At 40.2% G+C, this 22,829-nt stretch overlaps 2 protein-coding genes across 2 annotated transcripts; both read left to right on the top strand.

Annotated features, from left to right (window-relative positions):
* The first annotated feature begins 5,442 nt into the window (after positions 1–5,442).
* On the top strand, positions 5,443–7,249 carry LOC148742993 (uncharacterized). Its single transcript, XM_088749371.1, has 3 exons — positions 5,443–5,581; positions 5,742–6,103; positions 6,290–7,249. Exons 1-3 carry the CDS (start codon positions 5,443–5,445, stop codon positions 7,247–7,249), a joined length of 1,461 nt encoding a protein of 486 aa, XP_088605497.1.
* Positions 7,250–20,286: 13,037 nt separating this feature from the next.
* On the top strand, positions 20,287–21,706 carry LOC148742992 (uncharacterized). Its single transcript, XM_088749365.1, has 2 exons — positions 20,287–20,359; positions 21,075–21,706. The coding sequence occupies exons 1-2, from the start codon at positions 20,287–20,289 to the stop codon at positions 21,572–21,574; spliced, it is 573 nt and encodes a 190-aa protein (XP_088605491.1). The 3' UTR covers positions 21,575–21,706.
* The last annotated feature ends 1,123 nt before the right edge of the window (positions 21,707–22,829 follow it).

The following is a 22,829-nucleotide window of genomic DNA, read 5'->3' as shown; positions in this document are numbered from 1 at the left end:
TAAGCCTAAAGTATATCCAGGCTTCAGATAATGGACAAATATCAGAGCAATTCTGTCAAGCAGAATAAAATCTATTCTTTATGTAATTATCATAAATGACTGATAATTACTATAATAGCTTCTCCATCAGGTTGCTAAAGTCTGTGTATGGAGGACATATCCCAAATTTAGGTTAAACATTCCGGACAACGTAAATTTCAATTTTTCGATAATTTTCCGTAAAATGTTTTGGACACCCGACATATTTCGAGAGCCAGTCAATGTTCTTGAGTGGTTTGCAAGGCACTCAAGAAGTTAGCGTTGCTCTCGGCTATCGCCTTGTGCGACTCCTATGCTTCTCAGTTTTGTGCTTAGCAACCTCCCGCGTGCATCCAAAACTCAATAGTGTGCGCTATGGTGTTCACCATTTGTTAAATTTGATTTTCGATCTGGGGGTTAAAAGAAACTTTTTCATGGTGAATTCATAGATTAATGACGTGCAGAAAAATTAACCCGCTTTTTCGACGATAACCTGTTCTAAACGATTTATTGTCCGAACTTTTAAAAATATTTGAAGGATGATGGACACGTTATTACCGTTTGACTTGACAATATGCCTGGATATTTGTTTTTTTAATAACATAAGTTGTTCCTTGAAGCTCACAGTTTCCTTCGAGCCTCGCTCTCTGTTAATTTTTTTTCTTTTTTAAACACACAAATATCGGAGCATTCTTCGGGCCTGACGGAAGTTATTGTACATATAATTATAATATGTGACTGATAGTCGCTGTGCTTTGGAAGACTTCAGATGGTAGCTCCTGCATATGGTTGTCTCAAGTCTGTAGTTGGAGGGCACATCCTGGATTTAGGTTGAACAGTTTATCATGCGTGTATTTCTCTGTGTCAATTTCTATCTGGAGAGAGAAAATTCCAATTTTCCGATAATTTTCCGTAAAAAAAGTTTTGGACACCCGATACATTTTGAGAGCCAGTCAATGTTTACCAATTTATGTGATCGTTTACAGCACCATGACTATTTTGATTATTGCTACTAATTGTTATCAGTTGTACCCGCGCTACTAGTTCCAACCCGTCTTCATAAGCAAAACACTGGCTGCATGGTATTGCATAACAGTTTTGTCCGCGGATAGGTTTGCACTCGCCCTAAAGGTCCAAATCATGAGATTTTGTGACGGTTCCATTGGCTTTTGTGAGTCACGCAGATATTTAAGAGTCAAAGAGGGGAGGAGGGAGGAGGAAGCTAGAGTTTGTCCATGGTATTATACAAATAAACTCAAATTTCATTTTAAATGACTGCGTTTTGAACCCTGCAACGTTCGTTTAAAGGCGTCTCTCTGAACAGTAGTACAGTAGTGTGAAATATGAACGGATAAATGCATTACTTACAATACAGTTAACTCAGTGTTGTTATCGAAGACTCCAGGTGGTAACCCTTTTATTTGATGGAAATTAAAGTAACTACGAACAGGATTTATTCTTGATCTAAAGTATTTTCTGGGTTATTAAAACTAGGCTTTTTAAACTCTAATACAATTTTAGAGACCACATCATGCTTTCATTACGAAAGGTAAATAATGTAAACTTACTTCCGGGTAACTTAGTAAGGCTTCCGGTAACCAGAAATTTTTCAAGCACGTAAGAATGATTAATTTTTAAGCTTTAATCCTCATTGCATGTTTCATGAGCCCTTGAACAATAAAAGTTTAGAGCCAAAATTTTGTAACTACGCGAGCTGAGATGTTTTATATATGTAATTGGGTCTGTATAAGTCATTTAGAAATGTGTGTCTTGGAATAAGAAATGCATGTTTTTTACTCACAGTTGAATCAACTTGCGGTTCGAACCCGTCTTCCTGAAGCAAGACACTGACCAAATAATATTCTATAACAGTTTTTTCCGCGACTAAGTTTGCACTCGCCTTACAGATAGAAGTCATGAGATTTTGTGACGGCTTTAAAGACTTTTGTGTGCCACGCAGATATTTAAGAGTCAAAGTGGGAAGGAGGGAGGAGGTAATTAGAATCTATCTTATTTGCTGCACCTGTTAAATCCAAATTTCCTTTTGAATGGCTGAGCTTTGAACCCTCCAAGGCTCGGTAAAATGTATGTTTAAACAACAGCCTCCATTGGGCGAGAAAATATGCCCCTATATTTGTCCTTAGACACTTTCTGTTCCTCTCAAACGTGTGATGGAATCTGTGTTAGTCCCTTTAATATGCAAGGTCTTTAAACCAAATTATGAAAATATGAAATGGATCGACTTTCTTAGTTATCATGACGGGTCGAGTCGATCCATGCAAATCACGTCGAATCGGTTAACATTCAATACCTCAAGTTAACGCTTACTTGTGTATTGTCTGTCTACTTCTGTGATTCGTCAACACTTAATACCTCAAGTTAACGCTTAAGTATGTATTGTCTTCTTTTGATAATCGACTCCCGGTGACACAGATCGACTTTCTTAATGACGAGTCAAGTCGACCCGTGCGTCATACCGATTCGTCCACATTTTGTATGTGTGTATTCTACATAATATTCTGCAAGTTGACTTCTGGCCTTTTCACTTCCCCCCCCCCCCCCTCCCCGACATCAAACCTGGTTACTGTTGTAAAGATATATGCCTAGACAATAAGGGAGTATCAAGGTCCAAAATGGTGAATGATTGAAAAATTCAACAATATACTAATGTTTTCCTATAGCTGGAAACGGAGGGTAAATTCTCAGAAAATCTCTAGAAAAGTACTATGTTTATTGCATGTTATCCAGCACCAGGAAAATACCAATGAATAACTTGCTTTCCTGAATGTTTTTCTGTAGTTTTCCTGTACGCGCGAACCCTGCATTTTCCAAGCGTCTTCCCACAGAAGAACTAACGGTGAATGCCACTTAATTATGATGTTTGTTTATTGTTTTCCTGCTCAACGAAAACGCTAGTGTATAGCTTGTTTTCCTGAACCTTCATCTGTGGTTTTCCCGAGCGCGTGAACGCTGCATTTGCCAACTGTTTTCTCACTTAATCACTAACGAACGTGATTATGCCATGAAAATTTGTTGTTCGTCTATTGTTTGCCTGCTCTGTAGAAACACTCGTGAACAGCTTACATTGTTTTCCTATATGTTTTTCTGTAGGTTTCGTGAGCGCACGATCGCTGCATTTTCCAAGCATTTTCATACATAAAACGACAAGAAAACGCGATGGTCTTCGATTGTTTTCTTGCTCCACGGAGAGGCTAATGAATAGTTCGTTTTCCGAAACGTTTTTCTGCTGCTTTCCTCCGCGTCCGAACCATGCATTTTTTAAGTGTTTTATCCGAGAAACGCTGACGGCCAACGCCATGAATATAAGATGTCCGTCGATCGTGATCATTATTTCCTACTCTTTATCCTGTTCCATGAAAACGCATATGGATGTGTTGTCTAATATTTAGAATATTGACCACGATGGGGTCATTTGAGGCAATTCAGTTGTTGGAGGCGTTTGGATCATTTGAGGAAATTGAGCTTATTGGGTCCTTTCAGGAAGTTGGGTCACTTGCACTAAATGGGTCGAACAGCGATTAACCAAGCGGCGGTAAACGCGAGAGTGTATGCCTTCCACGAATTCACCGTTGCAGAAAACATCGGGAAATGCATGCTTGCGACTGGCTAACTCCAGGGAACATAACGTTAGAATGCGACAGACGGCTGTAAATGGCAGAATACATGTTATTTTACCTAGGTTAACCGAACTGACAGCAATAAATGGTAAGACGCCGGAAAATGCGTTTCAACGAATTTTCTCGAATTCACCATCGCGGAAAAATGTTAGAAAATGCATGCTTTTGGCTGCAAAACTCATGTGAACGTTTTGTTCATCGGGCGAAAAAATGGTTGCGAACAAAAGAAGATATAACATTTTCTGTGCGTTATACGAACGGCAAACACAGGAAAACGTTAGGTTTTCCTGTATTTTACACACATTCAACTTCCAGAGTCAACTTGGAGTTGTTAGTGAAGACTCCAGGTGGTAGCTTCTTGATTTGATTTCCACTCAAGGACCTAAGAAATTGACATAACTGAATTTAAGATCTCTTCTGAATAGCTAATTACGAATCCGAGAATGTGTCTATGTTATTGTGTCCTTTTGACCATTTCTTCTTCACTCCTTCTCCGACTGATACTCCCAATGCACATGCAGATCGCGGCCGCGCGCGGTCTCGCTACCACATTAAAAAGGTTACAGGCGTTCCTAACTTCCCCTTTCGTTCGTGGCGTGCTCGGTCAACCACAAATCATTCAATCTACGTCTTATTTTCATTAGTTCCTACCCTAAACTCTATCCTACTGGGAGAAAAATCATCTGAGAATGTAAGTAATTGATTATTGTTTTGTATTTCCGGCCTTTCATGGCAGGATGGCTCGACGTTTGATGGATTTCGTTGGTTTGTTTTTAACCGATGGCGCTCGTTAGGGACGTGTACAGCGACAGAGTTGTAGCCTTCCTCCTGCCCTCCTTTTTTTTTTAAGGTTAGCCCCGATTCTTTCGGTGGGAGCTTATATTTTCGCATTTAATCAGTTCACGGAAAATGTAAGGTACGAGTCAGTGACCGCCTTATTTCTGTCCTTTGGACAACCCTGGTGCGTCAGTCCCGATCCAATCGGCGGGAACTGTACTACCGGACATAGACAAGATCATCGCTGACTCGGTCGCTAGGTCTTTGCCCACCATCCTGGTAAATCTACTTGCATCTGCAGCTGGCACTAGTTCATCCTCATCATCAGTTCAAAAGCCAGAGTAATCTCCTGATTTTTCCAGAGGAGAATGCTTCTTCGCTAAGGAGAGCTCAGTAGAAATATCACCAGAGCTTCTGGATTTGACATCCAGAACATTCGCCATGCCTTTGGAGAAAGATAAGTGGAAAGAACTTATTTCATCTTACCCTTGTATCAAGGGCACTGATTCCTTTCTTGTAGCCCCTACTATGGAGGCTGGTATGAAGGAAGAATTGCGTAAAAGTCATGGTCATACCAAGATCAAGAAAACCTTGGCCTTTGGTGATGGTTTGGCTGAAAAACAGGCCACAATTATATCAGTAGCAAGGCCAATTCTGGCCGCACTCGAGGCCCTAGATGACAAGACAGAATCTGATGATGGCTCTGAAGGGATAGACCCTGATACTGTCGAAGGCATGCTTGAAGACGCCCTAGTCATGTTAGGAAATGCAAATGCACGACTAAATGAGTGGCGTGAACGCCGTTTATTAACCTTCATGACAGAGATCGTTAAGAGAACCATGCGTGAAGGCATCCCAACCGATTAGCACCTGTTCCCTAAGAAGTTTCATGAAAAGTTCAAGAGCGAACATGACCACACCGCTTCTTATGCTAAGCTGATCCCAAAACCAAAGGAGACACTTACCTTTGGCACCTCACAGCCCTTTCGCGCCACTGCCCACCAGAAGCATGGGCAGCCAAGTTTTCAGGACAGGAAACGGAAATAGAGATCCAACATTGGATCTGGAGCCTCCAATGCAAAGCGCAGCAGACCTCTTGAAGGAGTTGCAAACTCTTCCGACTCAGCCTGCTCACGATCTTCAGACAGGTGACTATATCCCCGAACTCCCCACCATTCCCCTCGCAATCCAGATTACTGCTTGCCGACTGGAATAAAATCTGAGAAATTGGAAGATTCTAACCAAGGACCCATGGACTCTGAACACTGTATCCGGCGTCGAATACCATTTGTAATACCGCCACGGCAGTGACGACCTCGTGTAACCTCTACAACAAACAAGCAGAGGACACTTCTCTTGAGAGAGGCAATTCGGACACTGATTTCAAAGGGTGGGGTCAAGGAAGCGGAACCTCACCTCAAACAGTTTGTATCATCACTTTTCTTGGTGGAAAAGGGAAAGGACACGGGGGAGTTCCGCCCTGTGATAAACCTCAAAACCCTGAACAGGTTTCTTGTGAAGGAAAATTAAAGATGGAAGGCCTGTACACCGCTCGGACCCTTATTCGGACCAACGATTTCATGGTCAAACTGGACCTGAAAGATGCATATTATGCAAACCCAATGCATGTGGACTCCAGGAAGTACCTTCGGTTCATTTTCGAAGGGAGAGTGATGGAGTTTCAATGCCTTCCTTTCGGTCTATCAACTGCACCTCGAGTCTTTACAAAGATTTTGCATCCAATCATTGCCCACCTTCGCTCCCGGGGACTCAGATCAGTGACTTATCTCGACGACCGCCTGATCATCCACCAGAAATAGGAGATCTTTTTGTATATTTTTCATCGTGTTTTACAGCTACTCACCTCTCTGGGGTTAATTGTGAAACAAGCAAAATGCTCACAAGCTCCAACCCAGAATCTTGTGTTCCTAGGAACAGTGATCGACTCTGTTCATATGACGATATCACTCCCGGCGGAGAAGATTCAGTTGATAGTCAGTTCCGGCAGAACACTGTCCAGGGAGTGGGTGACAACACTGGGAGCTCTGTCTTCGTTATTGGGCTGCATGAATCATGCAGCTCAGACTGGACTATGGGTGGCTCCTCTGCACTATCGATCCCTTCAGTGCTGCCAAGTTGACACCCTCCACTGGCTGGAGTGGAGGAGGAAGGAGAGGGTAGAGCTCTCTCCTGCAGCCCTGGAGGACCTGAAGTGGTGGTTGACCCCAGCACTCCCCAGTTACAACAGACAGGACATAGCCCCCCCTCCTTTCGATCTTTTAATCCGAACGGATGCATCATTGAAGGGTTGTGGGGCAACCTGCAATGAAGCTGTAACAAGGGGGCGTTGGAACCCACAGGAGGTGACCCAGCACATCAACTGCCTAGAACTGAAAGCTGCTCTCCTTCCTCTTCAGTCCTTCCTGAAAGACTTGCCAGTAGCACCACCGCATATACTTCTGGAGATGGACAATAGCACCTCGGTGGCATATATCAACAGACGGGGCGGGAAACAATCTCCATCACTCTCCCTACCCGCACTGGAAATCTGTTCTCTCTTGCTGAGCATGGGCTCTTGGCTGACAGCACGACATCTACCAGGTGTACTAAATGTCGAGGCAGATGCTGCCTCAAGGGAACTCAATACTCGCACGGTGTGGTCTCTCCAGGAGAGTGCCTTCGAGGAAATAGCGGCTCAATACTACATGCCAGAGATAGACCTGTTTGTGTCAAGACTCAACCACAAAGTTCCACTATACATCTCTCGCTACCCAGATCCGGGGGCGGTAGCAGTCGACGCTTTCAGACTGGACTGAAGCCAATGGAGAAGTTTTATACACCCCCCTGTTGTTCTACTACATCGTGTGCCTCAGAAGGTGAAGGACGACAGAGCCACTGTCTTGCTAGTTGCACCCCATTGGCCTGGCCAATCGTGGTACCCTTAGCTCCTCCTGATGCTCACGGACTCTCCCCTAAGACTTCATAGGGAGATTTCTCTGCTGTCTCTTCCATTTGATCCGGAAGTAGTCCATCCGCTTTGGCGCTCCCTCCGCCTGACTGTATGGCCGATATCAGGAGATCATACCAAGCAGCAGGCTTCTCACCACAAGTGATAAAGGTTTTACTGGCATCATGGTCTGATTCATCAAAGAAGCGTTACCAAGGTCCCTGGAAGGCCTGGTCGAGTTGGTGCACGGCCAGGGGTCTTTGTCCCCTTTCGGCTCTAGTAGCAGAAGTTCTCAACTTCTTAACTGAGCTAGCAGTGCAGCATAACTGCGAACACAGAACTGTTGCAGTCTACAAATTGGGGATTTCCCAAGCCCGTTCTCATGGAGTTGAGCCCCCAATTGGTCAGCTCCCGGTAGGTTCCGTTTTATGAAAGGCATCTTTCGCTTGAGCCCTCAAAGACCACGCCTTAATTACACTTGGGACGTCAAGCTGCTGCTAGAATACCTCTACCCTTGAGCCCCTTGGCTCCTTGACTACCAAGCAACTTTCATTTAAGCTGGTATCACTTCTGGCATTAACTGCAGCTGCCAGGGCATATGAAATATTGAAACTTGACTTGTCCTCATTGTCCAGGAAGACTGAGAGCTGGGAATTTACACTACTGTCACATGTGAAGGCCTGCAGACCTGGTCATCCTCCTCGGACGATCTACCTTCCTTCTTATCCCACCAATCCCAAGATCTGTGTAATAAGGACTCTGGAGGCCTACCTAACTAGGTGTGAGAAAAGAAGGAAGACAATACGTCCACTTATTTCCTACGTGCGCCCTCATGGAGCCATATCAACCCAGACAGTGTCTAGATGGGTACGAAATTCCCTGCAGTTGGCGGGAGTTAGTCAACAGTTTACTGCGCACTCAACCAGAAGTGCTTCCACTTCTTCAGCTGCGAGCGCTGGTCTTCCACTGGAGGAGATTATGAGGGCAGTAGATTGGTCTTCTGCTAGGACATTTGAACGGTTTTATCACAAGCCGTCTACCAGGGGTGACTTCTCTTGCACAGTCCTTAATACTCTCTCAAGCTGAACATTGCTGACCTGAACAACCTCTCTGGAGGTGAGTACCCTGTTGAACTTGGCGGTAACTTTAGCAGACGACCTTGTTGAGAATATTTTCTTTAGCTATGGTCTCAGTAACTTTATTATCCGACAGTTAAGATAATAATTTTTGATATTATTTAAACATGTTCATATCACTTTCAAGTTTGGAAGAGCTATGGCAGTACTGTGGTTTCGAAGTCTGCATCTCTATTGGGAGTATCAGTCGGAGAAGGAGTGAAGAGGAATTGATATTTCCCAGGAGGGTCAGTTTACTTACCTGAAAGGGAGATGTAGTTCTTCTAACTCCTTCGTAGACTGATACGAGCAATACACTTCCCCAATCTTGAGTCTTACACCTCCTCCCCTCCCTGCTGCTGCCATACGCTACCTACGCACTACTCTCTCAGAGGAAGTTAGGAAAGCCTGCAACTTTTTTAATGTGGTACCCAGACCGCGCGCCGCCGCGATCTGCATGTGCATTGCTCGTAGCTGTCTACGTACGAAGGAGTTCGAAGAACTACATCTCCCTTTCAGGTAAGTAAACTGACCCTCCAGGGAAATATCAATTCTTTTTAATTGGTTTATAGTAATAAGAAAAGATAACATTTAAAAAGTATTGTGAAGTCCCTATAAAACGCAAATATTGCAATAGCAAATCAGCAAATTTATGACAATTTTAACACACTAAAATGTTAAAAAAAGAAAACTTCATTCGAAATACAAACTAATCCCAAATTTTTTTTCATACTTCTGAACACATGGGACGTTGAGAACGAGGCAATAGAGCTTTATTTCATTGTCAATACCGCCGTTGAAATGAAATTTACCTAATGACAAATTATATGGGTCCCCTCCACTAGAAAGAAGAACCCTATCAACTGTGCCTCGCTTCCAACGTGTGGCTCTGGTGCTCACTTAGTAGTAGGGCTGAATTAGTATGTGGAAGGCACGGGTTCGAGTCCCGTTCAAGCCTGAAGTACATGCAGGCCTCAGATAATAGACAAATATTAGGGCATTTCTTGTAGGCCAAATAAAAGCTATTCTTCGTATAATTATGGTAAGTGACTGATAATTACTATAATAGCTCGTCCATCAGGTTGCTAAAGTCTGTTGATGGTGGACCTATCCAGGATTTAGGTTAAACATTTTATAGAACGTATATTTTTGTTATGTCATTTTCTTCCGGCCAACGCAAATTTAAGTTTTGCAATAATTTTCCGTAAATTGTTTTCCACACACGACACATTTCGAGAGTCAGTCAATGTTTTCGGATGGTTTGCTAAGCACTTGAGAAGCTAGAGTTTCTCTCGGCTATCAGAGTCAACTTGTATTGAAAATACTGGGAAAGTGCTATCGGTTTGTCATGAAATAGTTATTCAGTCAATAGCTTTCTCTATACGTGGAAGATAACGACAAACGTGATAGTTCACATCAACATATCTTTTGTGATGCTTTTGAATAAAGTATGACGATTAGACATGTGATATTGTAGACCAGTTTTTTCTAAATCTTGATTTTTATAAGCTGGAATGGTTCAAGTCATGAAATGTTGCTGCGTCGTAATCGTTTTTTATGCCAAGTAAATATTAAAGGGCTATGACACTATAGAGGCTTGGGGAAGGGAGAGTTGAGGTTATTTATTTTTGCACGGCAGAAATTGAGAAACCAGAAACTAGGGGAAAAGAGTTGACCCCTAGTGTGTAACCGATAAAAGAGTAGTGTAATAAGTCTAAGTATCATGAAAAAGAAAACATTTTAAGTCCTTTCGAGCAACTGAGGTCTAGATGGATTTTGAGTTCGGAGAACTATAACTCTGACACCATCTTTTAGAATGGCTGAGTTTCTGAAGGTAAGAAGTCCAATTTGATAATTTTTTTATTGCTTGCGTTAGGGGAAAAAGGCCCATGGAAGGTGTTCCTCTGATCTGTTTTAAAACCTACAGGGATTAATAATAACTGAGATCAGATTGTGATAAAAAAAAGAAACGTAATTTGAAGTTAAATATGTCCTTTTGATCAAGAGGATATAAACAGTTTATTAGTTAAACTCTCCTGGATTGATATTGTTACCTTGAACTGGGTGAAAATAAAGGCTGAAAGTATTGCGATTGATAACTATGAGAATGAGATTTCTGGTAAAGTTTGTAACCAGGCTTTAGTAAATGTGCGTTACATGTGTTACATACAGGAAAGTCAACTTGGAGTTGTTAGTGAAGACTCCAGGTGGTAGCTCCTTGATTTGGTTTCTACCTAAGTCCCTAAGAAATTGACATAACTAAATTAAAGATCTCTCCTCATCAATGGGTAATTATGATTCCAAGAGTGTGTCTATATCATTATGTCCTTTAGACCATTTTGTTTTAATTGGTTCATAGTAATAAGAAAAGATAACATTTAAAAGGTGTAATAAAGTTCCTTAATAAACGCAAATAACAATAAATAATAATAGCAAATCAGTAAATTACTAACAATTTTAACATGCTGAAATGTTAAAAAAAGAAAACTTCATTCGAAATAGAAAATAACTCCAAACTTGTTTTCATATTTCTGAACACATGGCACGTTGGGAACGGGGCAAACTTTAGAGGGTTAAATAATGAAACTTCTCTTTTCAGGCTTATTTAGAGCAACTGCTAAAATTTTAGCAGACGAAGAATCCTCTCAACTGTACCTCGCTTCCAACGTATACATGTTGCTCTGGTGCTCACTTGGTAGTAGGGCTAAATTAGTATGTGGGAGGCATGGGTTCGAATCCCGTTCAAGCCTGAAGTATATGTAGGCTTCAGATAATGGACAAATATTAGTGCATTTCTTTTAGGCCAAATAAAAGCTATTATTCGTATAATTATGATAAGTGACTGATAATTACTTTAATAGCTCGTCTATCAGGTTGCTAAAGTCTGTTGATAGCAGACCTATCTTGGATTTAGGTTAAACATTTTACTACTACAACGCACTTTTCTTTGGCCCACCTAAATATCAACTCCATCGCCTTCAGAAAGTCCAGAACGCAGCAGCTAGAGTTGTTTTTCAATTGTCTAAGTTCCACCACATAACGCCTGCTCTTGTTGACATACACTGGCTCTCTTTAGAGTTCCGAGTCCAGCTCAAACTGCTTCTAATTGTCTATAAGTCCTTACATAACCGAGCTCCAGATTATATTAACGATCTTCTGTCTAAGAAAACCGTGTCCAACTATTCTTATATGGATTTCAAATAAAAAATTCCCTGTAACTCTTGGATTGAAGAAATTTCCGAACTACTTGCAAACTGAGAACATGTATCTAACAATTGCGTGACACATAAGTCACGCAATGGCAACCATGTCCATTCATTTCTACAAAATTAATGACTACGGAGAAAACACAAACAACTTCTATCGTATTGCAAGTAATTTGAAGACGTTATTTATAGCTAGCATTCAAGCATTTATTATTACCACTGAAGCTCACAAACTGCAAATGATAAAGAAAACCGTTCTTTTCTTCAAGTCGCCGACCTCGCCGAAGAGCGAAATTTCTATGTATTTAAAACTCTCGTATGCATAGCAGCACAAAAACCACAGAAAACAGCCCTACGAACGGTAAATTTATCATTCTACTTCGCAGTTTTCAAATATTGAATGTCTATTTCACTTAGAACACATAACTAATCTACCCTACTTTTCACGCGACACTGAAGTAAATATATAGAAAAATCCATAGTTTATTTCAGATTTAAATGGTGATTCTACTTTGTTCGTGAAAACATAGGGGAGACACTATTCAAAAGGTCTGTGGAATAAGTAAGCTTTTCCCTGCTTTTACAAGTACAAACGAGGCCTCCAAAAGTAGGCTAAATTGGACCTTCGAGTGACGCTAATTACGCGTGATAGGTCTTGGTTTGTATTACCTATAAGCCTAACTAATACCAGAATATAAGCCAATTCGATTTTTTGACTGTTGCCAGTGATTTGTGAATTTGTCTGATTTTTAGTGGCATCTCTTAACATCTAAAAAATACATTATATATTAGTACCTAAAAATGTGTCTTATGATTTGTGTAATGGCCGATATAAGAATGCGACTTTTTACTTACAGCTCTCGCAGCTTAACTAATTGAGCGAAAGGTTCATTTTGCAACTTCTTGATATTGTTATCATGTAGCCATCTGGAAGAGTTGAAACTTTGTCTTACTATCACATGAGAAACAACCACTTCCGTATTAGTAAAGAGGGGGACGAGGTGGAGAGGGGAGTCGAAGCCATACAGTTATAGAGAGAAAGATTTCAAAGACGATCAAATTTCGAGAATGCGAAAAAAAATAAAACAAAATTAAACTTATACACTGCAAAAAGATAAATATAAAATTTTCAAAACCAAAACCATCAACATCCTGTGGTAGCCCTCTTTTGGAGATTTCAGTGTATTGTCATGTAAAAAACTGAAAAGATACTTTAATGAGGCAAGGTTACTACCACCTGTTTAATTGCGGCAAATCTACAAACCATCCCACCCTGTTTCACTGCTCTCATAAAAGACTTTTTTCGCTATGTGGTCACCTGGTTTGAATGGGTAAACAAAAATTTAAAATGGCTGTATAAGTATTTGCTGTAGATAACATCTTATGGGCGAAATTCTACCTTTACCCTCCAAAATTATCGTATTCATAGATAAATCAACTCTCAAATGACTGAAGTAATATAGAAATCTCTGTCTTAAACTGAGGTTAAAAACAACCTCAAGCTGGAAAAACAAGCTTGTGAGCAGACGATCATTCACGATCGCAAAAATGCATGAAACCGACATAAAAGGGGAGCAAATGTATTACAAGAAGAACATTTTGGCGATTTTTTTAATTGAGTTTAAAATTAAGCTATATTTTGTCCAAAACTGTAAAGTTTTTTTTGTTTGTTTCGCGATATATTGGTGCGCTCTGGTTATATGATTGGCAGCAGGTCAAGCTTCTCAAACGACTGAGCAACTGGCAGTCGATCATTTCTCTGAAAATTTAACAAATTGAGAGAACCGACACAATCCAAACTATTATGTGTCGATGAGGAACTGCTAAATGATCTCGAGGAGATTTATAAATCTCATATCTAGAGCTCGATTTACGCTGACTCAGAATACTAGAGGAAAATTGATTACCTGACGAGGGAATTCCGCGTTAAATTGCACGCGAAAACCGATATCGCACGAATCGCGAAGCGATGAGTGCATTATCGGTTTTCAAGTGCAATTTAACGCGAAATTCACGAGTCAGGTAATCAATTTTCCTTGAATCGCATAACTGAATGAAAATTATTAGTAAAAATTCACTACAGGCGACTGCCATTAGCTGAATCATTGGGATGAGCATTCGACTGAAAGCTGATGGAAATATTCACTGGAGAGTTGTTGAACGATACATTGGTGAACAATCTACCTAGGACTCTTGCTGCTAGATCATCAATGCCGTTATTCATTGTTGTTAAGTTATTTCCAACCACTGATGGAAGTGCAAGGCTGTTGACATAACTTTCTCGCAAAGCTTTAGATGGCCATGGTGCGTGGACCGTCGCTGGCGTTGGCAGCTGTGACAGTCGTGGTGGCACGACTGAAAACCCAGCCAACTTGCTTGACATCCTTCGTTGTTTTTCTAAAAGATTATAGCTGCAGAGGGATATTGAACCCGGATTGGGGTGACCTGTTAGCTCGGAGATTGTTATTTCTGGGCCGTGTTCACAGGATTTTCTCGCTTTCGGGTTGTAGCGAGCGAAAGAGATTTTTCATGCCTCTCCACGAATTTGAAGTTCAGTTCAAAACAAGGAAGAACCTCAGGCTCACTTTCAAAACGCTTTGTTTGTTTTTGCTCTTTAGAAGGTGAAAATGGTTTTGAAAACATTTTAAATTGACTTTGTAACAATTTGACGATAGTTGTTGTGGTTAGTGACGTAGATACGAAACAATTTCACATAGCCTCGTTTTCAACTCGCAATTCCACGCTGTATACCTCGCTTCGTTAACCAATCAGAGTGCGAGATTTTATTCAATGATGCGATTCTAAAAAATAGGTCAAGGTCAACTACCGGTCACGGTTCTTTAATAACTAGATGAAAGGCAGTCGGAAATATTTCTAAAAAAATTTAAGGTTAAACCTTTACATTTTAAACAATCATATATCGAGAAGGAGCTGCCAGGGTTCCCGAGGAAATTGATGACTTTCATGTATAATATAACGCTCAGTTTACACTGGGCTAAGTGTCAACATCCATTATTTCATTCCAATTTCAACTGGCATTACAAAGGGAAGGATACGCTCGTCAGGATACTGTCAAATCTTGTGAACAATGTAAACAACAGACTTATAAAGGAAGGTGTCACCATTTGTCACCACAAGAAGGCCAAGACGAGATGAATTTTAGTTTTCCCTGCCTTCTTTCAAAGATGTAAATTGTCCGTGACTCAGAGCGAAACTCCCTGTCTTTTCCCACGCCTTGAAGTAATTCATTTTGGCCTGAATCTTCCTGACCTGTGATAATTATGCCTTAAATCAGGGTAGAAACGAAACACTAAATTTTAATGACCATAAAAAAGAAAATAAGAAAATAAGCAACGACAGGAGTCACCCGCTTTCAATCTCCTAGTGCTTGGAATCCTCGTCTTCGGAATTTTCAGAGCAAACTTTGGTACTAGATGTTACTCATAAGTCTTTATCTTGATTTTATTTTATTCTAAAAGTCCACATATGTTTAAAAAAAAAAATCTGAAAACAACCGTGAAATTTAGAAATCGTGACGAGGCAAAATTACTTTTCAGCGTTTCTGACCATATATTCGTGCATATCAGACTCAAATTCGTACGACCAGAAGTTGAAGTATATAGCAGGGATACTTCAATTCTGAAACTTACCCATTTCAAACCATTCCACCAATCTGTGACGTACAAAGCTAAAAAGTTGCTAAAAAGTAGCTACATCCAGTAAGCATAGGGCGTTCAGTAATTCATAACTCAACGAGCGTCAATGTCATCAGTAGCATGAATATTGTCTACTTACAAAACGGCCAGCTCAATTATGTTATCGAAGACTCCAAATGGTAGTTCCTCTATCTGGTTGTAATCCAAGTCCCTGAATGGAGGATATATCCTTGATTAAGGTCAAACGTTTCATGAATTTTTTTGTTGTTATGTATATTCTCCCTGCCTCCTCCCGCCCCCCCCCCCCAACACACACACACACACACACACACACATACACACGCGCAAACCCTTTCCGCCCTCTGCGCATTACAAAAAAGAAGAGTAGAAATGCTTACAATTTCGCTGTAGAAAAGGGCAAGTGCCGTGGAACTGACTGTAAATGTTTTCCGATACATTTAATGCGAGTTACTGTGTACATAACTCCAACTGCGATGGTACATCGGCAGGGATCTGGGCGCCCTAGTTAATGAAAAAAAAGGCGTTCGTATCAACCTATTGTTTGTTTCAAGCTGGTGGGACTCTTTGGTTGTACTAGCGGAAGGAATGTATCTGAGTACTCTAAAAAGTAACCTCAGGTTATCTCATGAACACTCAATACTGTTCCATTGTCAGGAAAGAAATTGTGTTGTTGGGATTGTAAATCTATCGAGTCAGTCTTTCAGTTGCAAAGATGGGATGAAACTTTTACGGATTTGTTCATTTTACAAGCGAGGAATGGAAAATTTTGGAACGTGCAGTATATTTCTCTCTCAGTGTGATTGAGAAAAGGAATCATATTTTTGTAACTAAAACTCACTTTCAATGGCTAAGCGGATTTCTTTCTTGTCAAAACCATCTCGTTTCTTCACCTCACAACTGTAGTTGTCGTTATTTTCATCAGTAATGTTCAGCTGATACATTACACTTGTGCTGTTCTCTACCACTGTGCTGTTCCTTCTCCAAACAATGAAAGGTGCCGGTGCACCTTGCGCTGGACACCATAGGGATGAAATATGGTCAAAAAGTACAGACTGACTCTTGGCCACATTATTCAGGTTAGGTTCCACTGATAGAGAAAAAAAAAAGATTGCCTAAGCAGTTGAAGTTTTTGTAGTGTACTTATCTGCTATTTATCCCTTGTATTCACTTCATATGATGAGTAATTTCATTGAAACAATAGTTACCGGTTGTGTTATCTGTTTTATTGCTGAGGGAATAAGTCATCCTGTAATAACCAGTGATCCGGAGAAGGGAATCACTATATGAGAATCTTAACCATAAGTTCTGTCCACTGGATCGTACAATGCCAGAAATTTTCTCTCCACAAAATCTTCCAAGAAGATTGGCAGACTTGTTGTATCCATTACGAACCTCAAGGTACATATCATAAATACAGGATATTGGAAATGAAGTCTCCATGGTGAAATTTAGTTTCAAATAATGTCCTTTGGGAGCTTGTAAGAGTTGACTTGACTGAGACAATGGGTCAATTCTCTGTAGGCGTACTTCCACTATTATCGCAACTTCATGTAAAATCAAGAGAAAACGAGAGGATATTTCACCAAAGCTATTGAAACATAGTATCCCGAACGTTTAGGAGAACGCTAATCTCGATATGATGTTCTCAATAAAAGCTATATATGTAAGACAACGTGGTTACTAGTTGTGTCTATGAAAACTACTAAAAGATATATATAGGAAGGGAAAATGACATCCTATAGGAGAGAAACAACAATAGCATGGTTGTGGAAAAAAATGTAACAACCTATGAGACTGTCTTACCAGTATCGCATATTCTAAAGTATAAGAGAGGCTCTAAACCTAACCAATCGTCTGTATACACACATTTCACTCTAAGGTAAGCTTTATTTAGCAAGAAATCTTTCTTAAACGAAACATTTTCACCTTTGTTGTAGTCCGCACTCATTTAAACCGGTCGCGTTTGATCCAAACCGGCTCAAGTGAGTGAGACTTCAACAACGGAGAACCTGTATAATTTTAGTCTTCATTTCCGTTCCTGAGTAAGATTATACTTCCAAGATATTACTTTTGGGATAGCCGAAATTATCTCTACTTTCCTCGACAGACGGCTCTGCGTGGGTCGATATTCAACAGCTCCTCGGGAAAGGAAGCAAAGCCCCACTCTTAAAGAGATTGCCTTTTTCTTGTTTTCCACCAATCAGGATTTTTTCTGCTCAAATTGCAAGGGTCGAAATTTCCGACTTTCTTGTGATTAAAAAAATAATTTCAGATGGTTTGGGAGAAGTCCATAGTCAACATTGTTAAGGCCGACTTTTTTTCAAGACCGCGTGAGAGGTGGCACATCGACCGAAAAAATGACTATCCAGATATTTTAGTCAGAGATGCCTTATAGTGAACTTAGAAACGTGGTAAGGTTTTTTCTTTTTTTTTCCTAGACTTGCTTCTTTATCCTAGAAAACTCACGAAAACTGAAACGAGCGTCGGTGGTCGTAAAATGGTAGAAATCATGCCCCGAGTAGAGGCAAGTGAACTTTGCTGATGAAAAGCGCACTAGAAAGCAAGCTCGTATCAATTCGACAAATTTGTATAGGAGAGATTGAGCCATGGCTCAAAACGGGACCATTTCATTTAATTTTGAGCTCACGGGACGCTTTTAGAAATCACCAATATTTCAAAATCCAAATATCGCATTTCGTAGCAAATTTTCAATTATCATTTTCACCATGCGGTATAACTCAGAGTCGGTTCAGGTTAAGCTCGTGATAAGTGGAAATGGTTTTGTTTTCAAGGATATAAAAATTAGTTTGAAACTTTTAATTTTCGCACTGAAAATTCCAAGCTGAACTTTGTGAATATTGCAACATCGTCATTTACGTCACGACATAATTTAATTAGGCACCCATTGGTTAAATCCGAAATTCCAAGCACGTTTTAGAAGTTAGCACCGTGTTCGATCTAGCCTGCGAAGCAAGCCCTGGGGAAGAGGAGGGGGATTGGAAAGTAAGCCCTGGGGGAAAGGAGGGGGATTGGGAAGCAAGCCCTGAAGGAGAGGAGGGGGATTGGGCCTCGCCCAATCCCCCTCCTCTCCTTCAGGGCTTGCCTCCCAATCCTCCCTCTTCTCCCCCAGGGCTTGTTTCGCAGGCTATGTTCGATCGGGAAATCATTAAAGTAAGCTAGCCTTGCATAGCTAACAACGACATATTGGTTTTTACCCCTGCTTTCGTTTCAAATTCTCATCCATTTCCCTTGGCGAAACTGTTTACAATAACACATTCCTTTAGCTAACGGAGGGCGTCTGTTTTTCCTATAAGTTTTAAGAAAGTTCTAAGGTAAACTTGAGCTTCATTGTGGACTTTAAAGAGGACAATTCAATCATCTATAACGGCAGGTCAAATGTTCTTTGCCGACTGTGTTGAAGACGGGAAGCAATCTGTGTGTAGATGTGACATACTCAAGCATTTGTCACGCAAGGCTGAAATTATTTAAGTTGTTCCCATCTTGTAATTTTAGCACCACGAATATCCATGAATAGCGTTTTTTTTAACAAACTCGTTTGGATGATACTTTTTCTTTTCAGTTAGTCATTGCTGTGAAACTTGTTAACTTCGCAGCGGGGATCTCATACGGAGTTGAATGTAATAGTGACATTACCTAGAAGAGCCAATAAGCAGAACAAAAAACTACAAATAGCTAAAGAAAAAAGAATTGGGAAAGGATCAAAAGTCAGAGTAAAGGCGAAACAGAGGCAAAGTACAAAGTGATTGAAATAGGAGAAGAATACCAAGTATGGAGCTGCAAACAGAATGAAATAGATAGGGTGAACTAGACCTGAGGATAAATGTATGATAAATGATGTACCATTTGAAATCACTACAAACAAAGAATCTTAGCTGAGTTAAGAACGTTCTTCCCAAATTGAGAGTTCTAGTTACAAAACTCACGGAAATTGGTTGAGCTGGAAACTGTTCACAGATTAAAACAACTAAGTCGGGGAAAAGATGATTCTTTTGATACTTCAGCAATACTATTTCAGCTAATGTCGTGCCGTAAAGTCATTTCTAAACACCTAAAGACTGTCAGCAATACCTATGGAAAGCCATAATGGACAGAGGTGATGGAGAAACTTTTCTCCGAGTGGAGAATTTTCTCTCCGAGTCGACAAGTTTTTCCTCGAGTGGAGAATTTTTTCTTCGAGTCGAGAATTTTCTCTTCGAGTCGAGAATTTTCTCTTCGAGTCCAGAAATTTCTCTTCCAGTCGAGAATTTTTTTCTTCGACTCCAGAATTTTTCCTGACTCGAGAATTTTTGCTTGGAGTCGAGATTTTTCCCGAGTCGAGAATTTTTTCTTCGAGTCGAGAATATTTTTCTCCCCGAGTCGAGAATACCCAGCGTGCCTTGCTACCCTTTCCCTCTGTTTTGTCATATGGCGTTCCATCTCCGCCAAAATTCAATGTTCTATTTTACATCGTACTTTCCACAATATTTTTTACATTTTGCGTTTGTCTTTCGAGTTTGCACTGGCGATTCAACTTTTTTGCATTCAACAATAAACTTTTGTTTATGAAACATTTAAGTTATCGCTTTCGACATTCAACTTTTTAGAGGCAACAGTGTGGTTTTCGAATTCGACCCTCAAGTTCAGTGGAATCCAATTTTATGTTTTCGCATTTAGCATTTGTCCTTTAAGTTTTGGCTTCCGACCTCCGACTTTGGGCATTGTACTTGCAAGTTTTCGCGTTCGATATTCAACTTTTCAAATTGGACTTTTACCCGCTGGTCAGTGATTGAAGGAGATCGTGGGCGCAATCACCCCGAGCCACTCCTGCTCAAAAGGTGGACGATAGGGACGAGAGAATTCCTAGTTGAGTGGACTCAGTGGAAATGGAACGCCATATTGTCAAGCAACATGGCAGCCTGGAAGTGTCATTGTGTGCTTGTGGCCTTTTTATACGCCGTAGTTGTTCTTCAAGTCACTGAAGGTAATATAGAGGACCTGGAGAGGTTTCTTTTGTCGATAAAATATTGTATTTGCGTATGGAACAAGATACAGCTCCAGTCAACTATGGAAATATGGAATATTTACACGATCGGTTAGAAGGCTTTGTTCAGATTATTGGGTCGTTTTCTTTGGTTCTCACAAATGTCCAGGGCTTTCTGGAGAAAAAGGTGCTGATTGAGGATCTTTTGCAATACCTGCGGGAGTTACTTTACCATAGCAAAGAAAAAATTGCTCGTTATATCGAAGATAGTACCGAGTTTCGTAATGTTCCTAAGTTCTGAGAAAGATGTTCATTAGGGAGACCAAGATAAAACGTAACAGCACCCGAGAAAATTGAAGTACTTCGCAGCACTGGTATGCAGTGGACAGCTATCGCAAAGTGTCTTGGTATAAGTACCAGAACTCTGTCTAGAAGAACGACAGAATTAGGTATAGTTGATTACAACGATATTGATGCAGAGGGCCTAGATAGGAATGTAAGAGATATTTTACGATTAACATCATTCTCTGGTGAAACGTACGTACGAGGAGCTTTAAGAGCACGAGGCATTTTTGTTCAGAGGTGGAAAATCGGGGAAGCCCTACAAAGAATTGATCCTGTAAACCGTGCCATTAGGCGCAGATATTCAATTCAAAGACTTCTCTATAACGTTAAAAAGCCAAATCGTTTGTGGCATATTGACTCAAATCACAAGCTAATTCACTGGAGGATTGTTTTGCACGGCTTTGGGCAGAGGTAAACAGGATTGTTTCGTCACTTTACATTGATCTGTTCAACTTTATGGAAAATAGTGGCATTCTTGATGCACACAATGAATGTGATTTATTAGCCCTTCACTATGTTTATGTGCCAGCCATTCAGGCATCTTTGGACGAGTTCATATCCCAGTGGAATCATTATGGTCTGCGTACCATGGCAAGCATGTCTCCCTTGGCACTTTGGTATTCTGAGCTTGTCTCCTCTGGGGTGGACAACATAGAGATAGGTGACATTTCTCTACATGGCATTGATCCCAATGGTCCCGTGGCAGGTATAGAGAAAGAAAACATGGTTTCTGTGCCTGAAAGCACCATTCAGCTGACTAACAATAAAGCAGATGACATTCACAGCCTAGTACCTGATCCATTAGCAGATGATGGCAATCATAGAATAGGATATTACCTTGCCATTGCCAATTATTTGAAAATGCTTTGACTATAATCTGCGCCAATGTAACTAAGGCATCTGCAGAACATAGTAATAACCCAGCAAAGCTATTGTGGTATTACTTCAAATAATTCTCTGTGGCCAGTTCCTGAAAGGTGTAACAACTCTATTCCATGGATAGATGTGCCTTATTCCCAGAAATTTTATCCCTGGAATAGAGCTATTTCATCTTTCAGGATGAGGATGATTTTATTTAACTCAGCTCAGTTTTACAAGATATATAGGTTAACTTTACATAGCAACTAAACACAGAACAGGAAAGGAATAAGGAGAAAAAATTTAGCAATAGAGTAGGTAACTAGTTAGGATCATCCAAATAGCAAAGGCTAATCTAGTGGATGACCCCTAATTATAAGATATAGTTAATTAATTATTAAGGGAAAATTAAGAATAATTGATTGATTGACTGATTTTTTAATAAAAAGTATTACTTCATGCACTAAAGTAGATAATTAAAAAGAGTAACAATTAAGTATAGAGTTCTTCATTGTTTTGCAAAATATTCTAAGAGAATTTGAGTTAGTTATACTTGTAGGTAAGGAATTCCAAAGGCGAGGGCCAGTGAATTTTAGGGACCGTAGGCCATATTGAGTAGTATTAACTGAGGCTACATAAAGATTTCTGTTACAAGATTGACCCATTGAGTAAGAATGAACAGAAGATGTAAATTTGAAATATTTCTTGAAACAAGGTGGTAACAGTCTATGTGACCACTGATAAACAAAAGAGAGGATCTGTGATTCAATAACATCATTGAACTTAAGAAGGTTGAGGGATTTAAACAGAGGCTCAGAATGGGATTCTGGTTCAGAGAAAGATATTATTCTGATTGCTTTTTTTTTGGATAATAAATAGTTGTGTTAGAAATGAGGGAGAGGTTAAACCCCAGACATGAACGCCATAAGGGAGTAATAAAAGCATGACAAGAATATCTTTGTTGACAAAGTGTCTCACTTTAGACAAGATACCTACAGTTTTGGATAGTTTCAAACAAAGCTCATTAATATGACTTTTCCATGTTAAGTAGAAGAGAATAGAATATAATAGAGTAGAATAGAATCTTTACTTAAACACGATAAGAATTAAAGCTAAAAAGCTTGTGGGGTCGTGTACTTAACAAAGTAGTATCTAGCCAACTATTGATTATACTAAGACACATTTCAAAGTAAATAGAAACTATAATACAGTAAAACATTCAATTTTCCTCTCAACTTAAAAATACTTGTAATCAGTTAATCTAGTC

This window comes from Stylophora pistillata, chromosome 1 (assembly GCF_964205215.1).
Source record: "Stylophora pistillata chromosome 1, jaStyPist1.2, whole genome shotgun sequence".
NCBI classification, from domain to species: Eukaryota; Metazoa; Cnidaria; class Anthozoa; order Scleractinia; family Pocilloporidae; genus Stylophora; species Stylophora pistillata.
This window is presented reverse-complemented; position numbering and strand designations above follow the sequence as displayed.

Bases quoted from the DNA above. Each gene is read 5' to 3' on its own strand.
- LOC148742993 (XM_088749371.1), top strand. From the start codon at position 5,443: ATGGGCAGCCAAGTTTTCAGGACAGGAAACGGAAATAGAGATCCAACA. The intron at 5,582-5,741 runs GTGACTATATCC...CCGCCACGGCAG, and splicing joins TGCTCACGATCTTCAGACAG to TGACGACCTCGTGTAACCTC. The intron at 6,104-6,289 runs GTGATGGAGTTT...CGTGTTTTACAG, and splicing joins GGTTCATTTTCGAAGGGAGA to CTACTCACCTCTCTGGGGTT.
- LOC148742992 (XM_088749365.1), top strand. From the start codon at position 20,287: ATGGCAGCCTGGAAGTGTCATTGTGTGCTTGTGGCCTTTTTATACGCC. The intron at 20,360-21,074 runs GTAATATAGAGG...TCAAATCACAAG, and splicing joins TGTTCTTCAAGTCACTGAAG to CTAATTCACTGGAGGATTGT.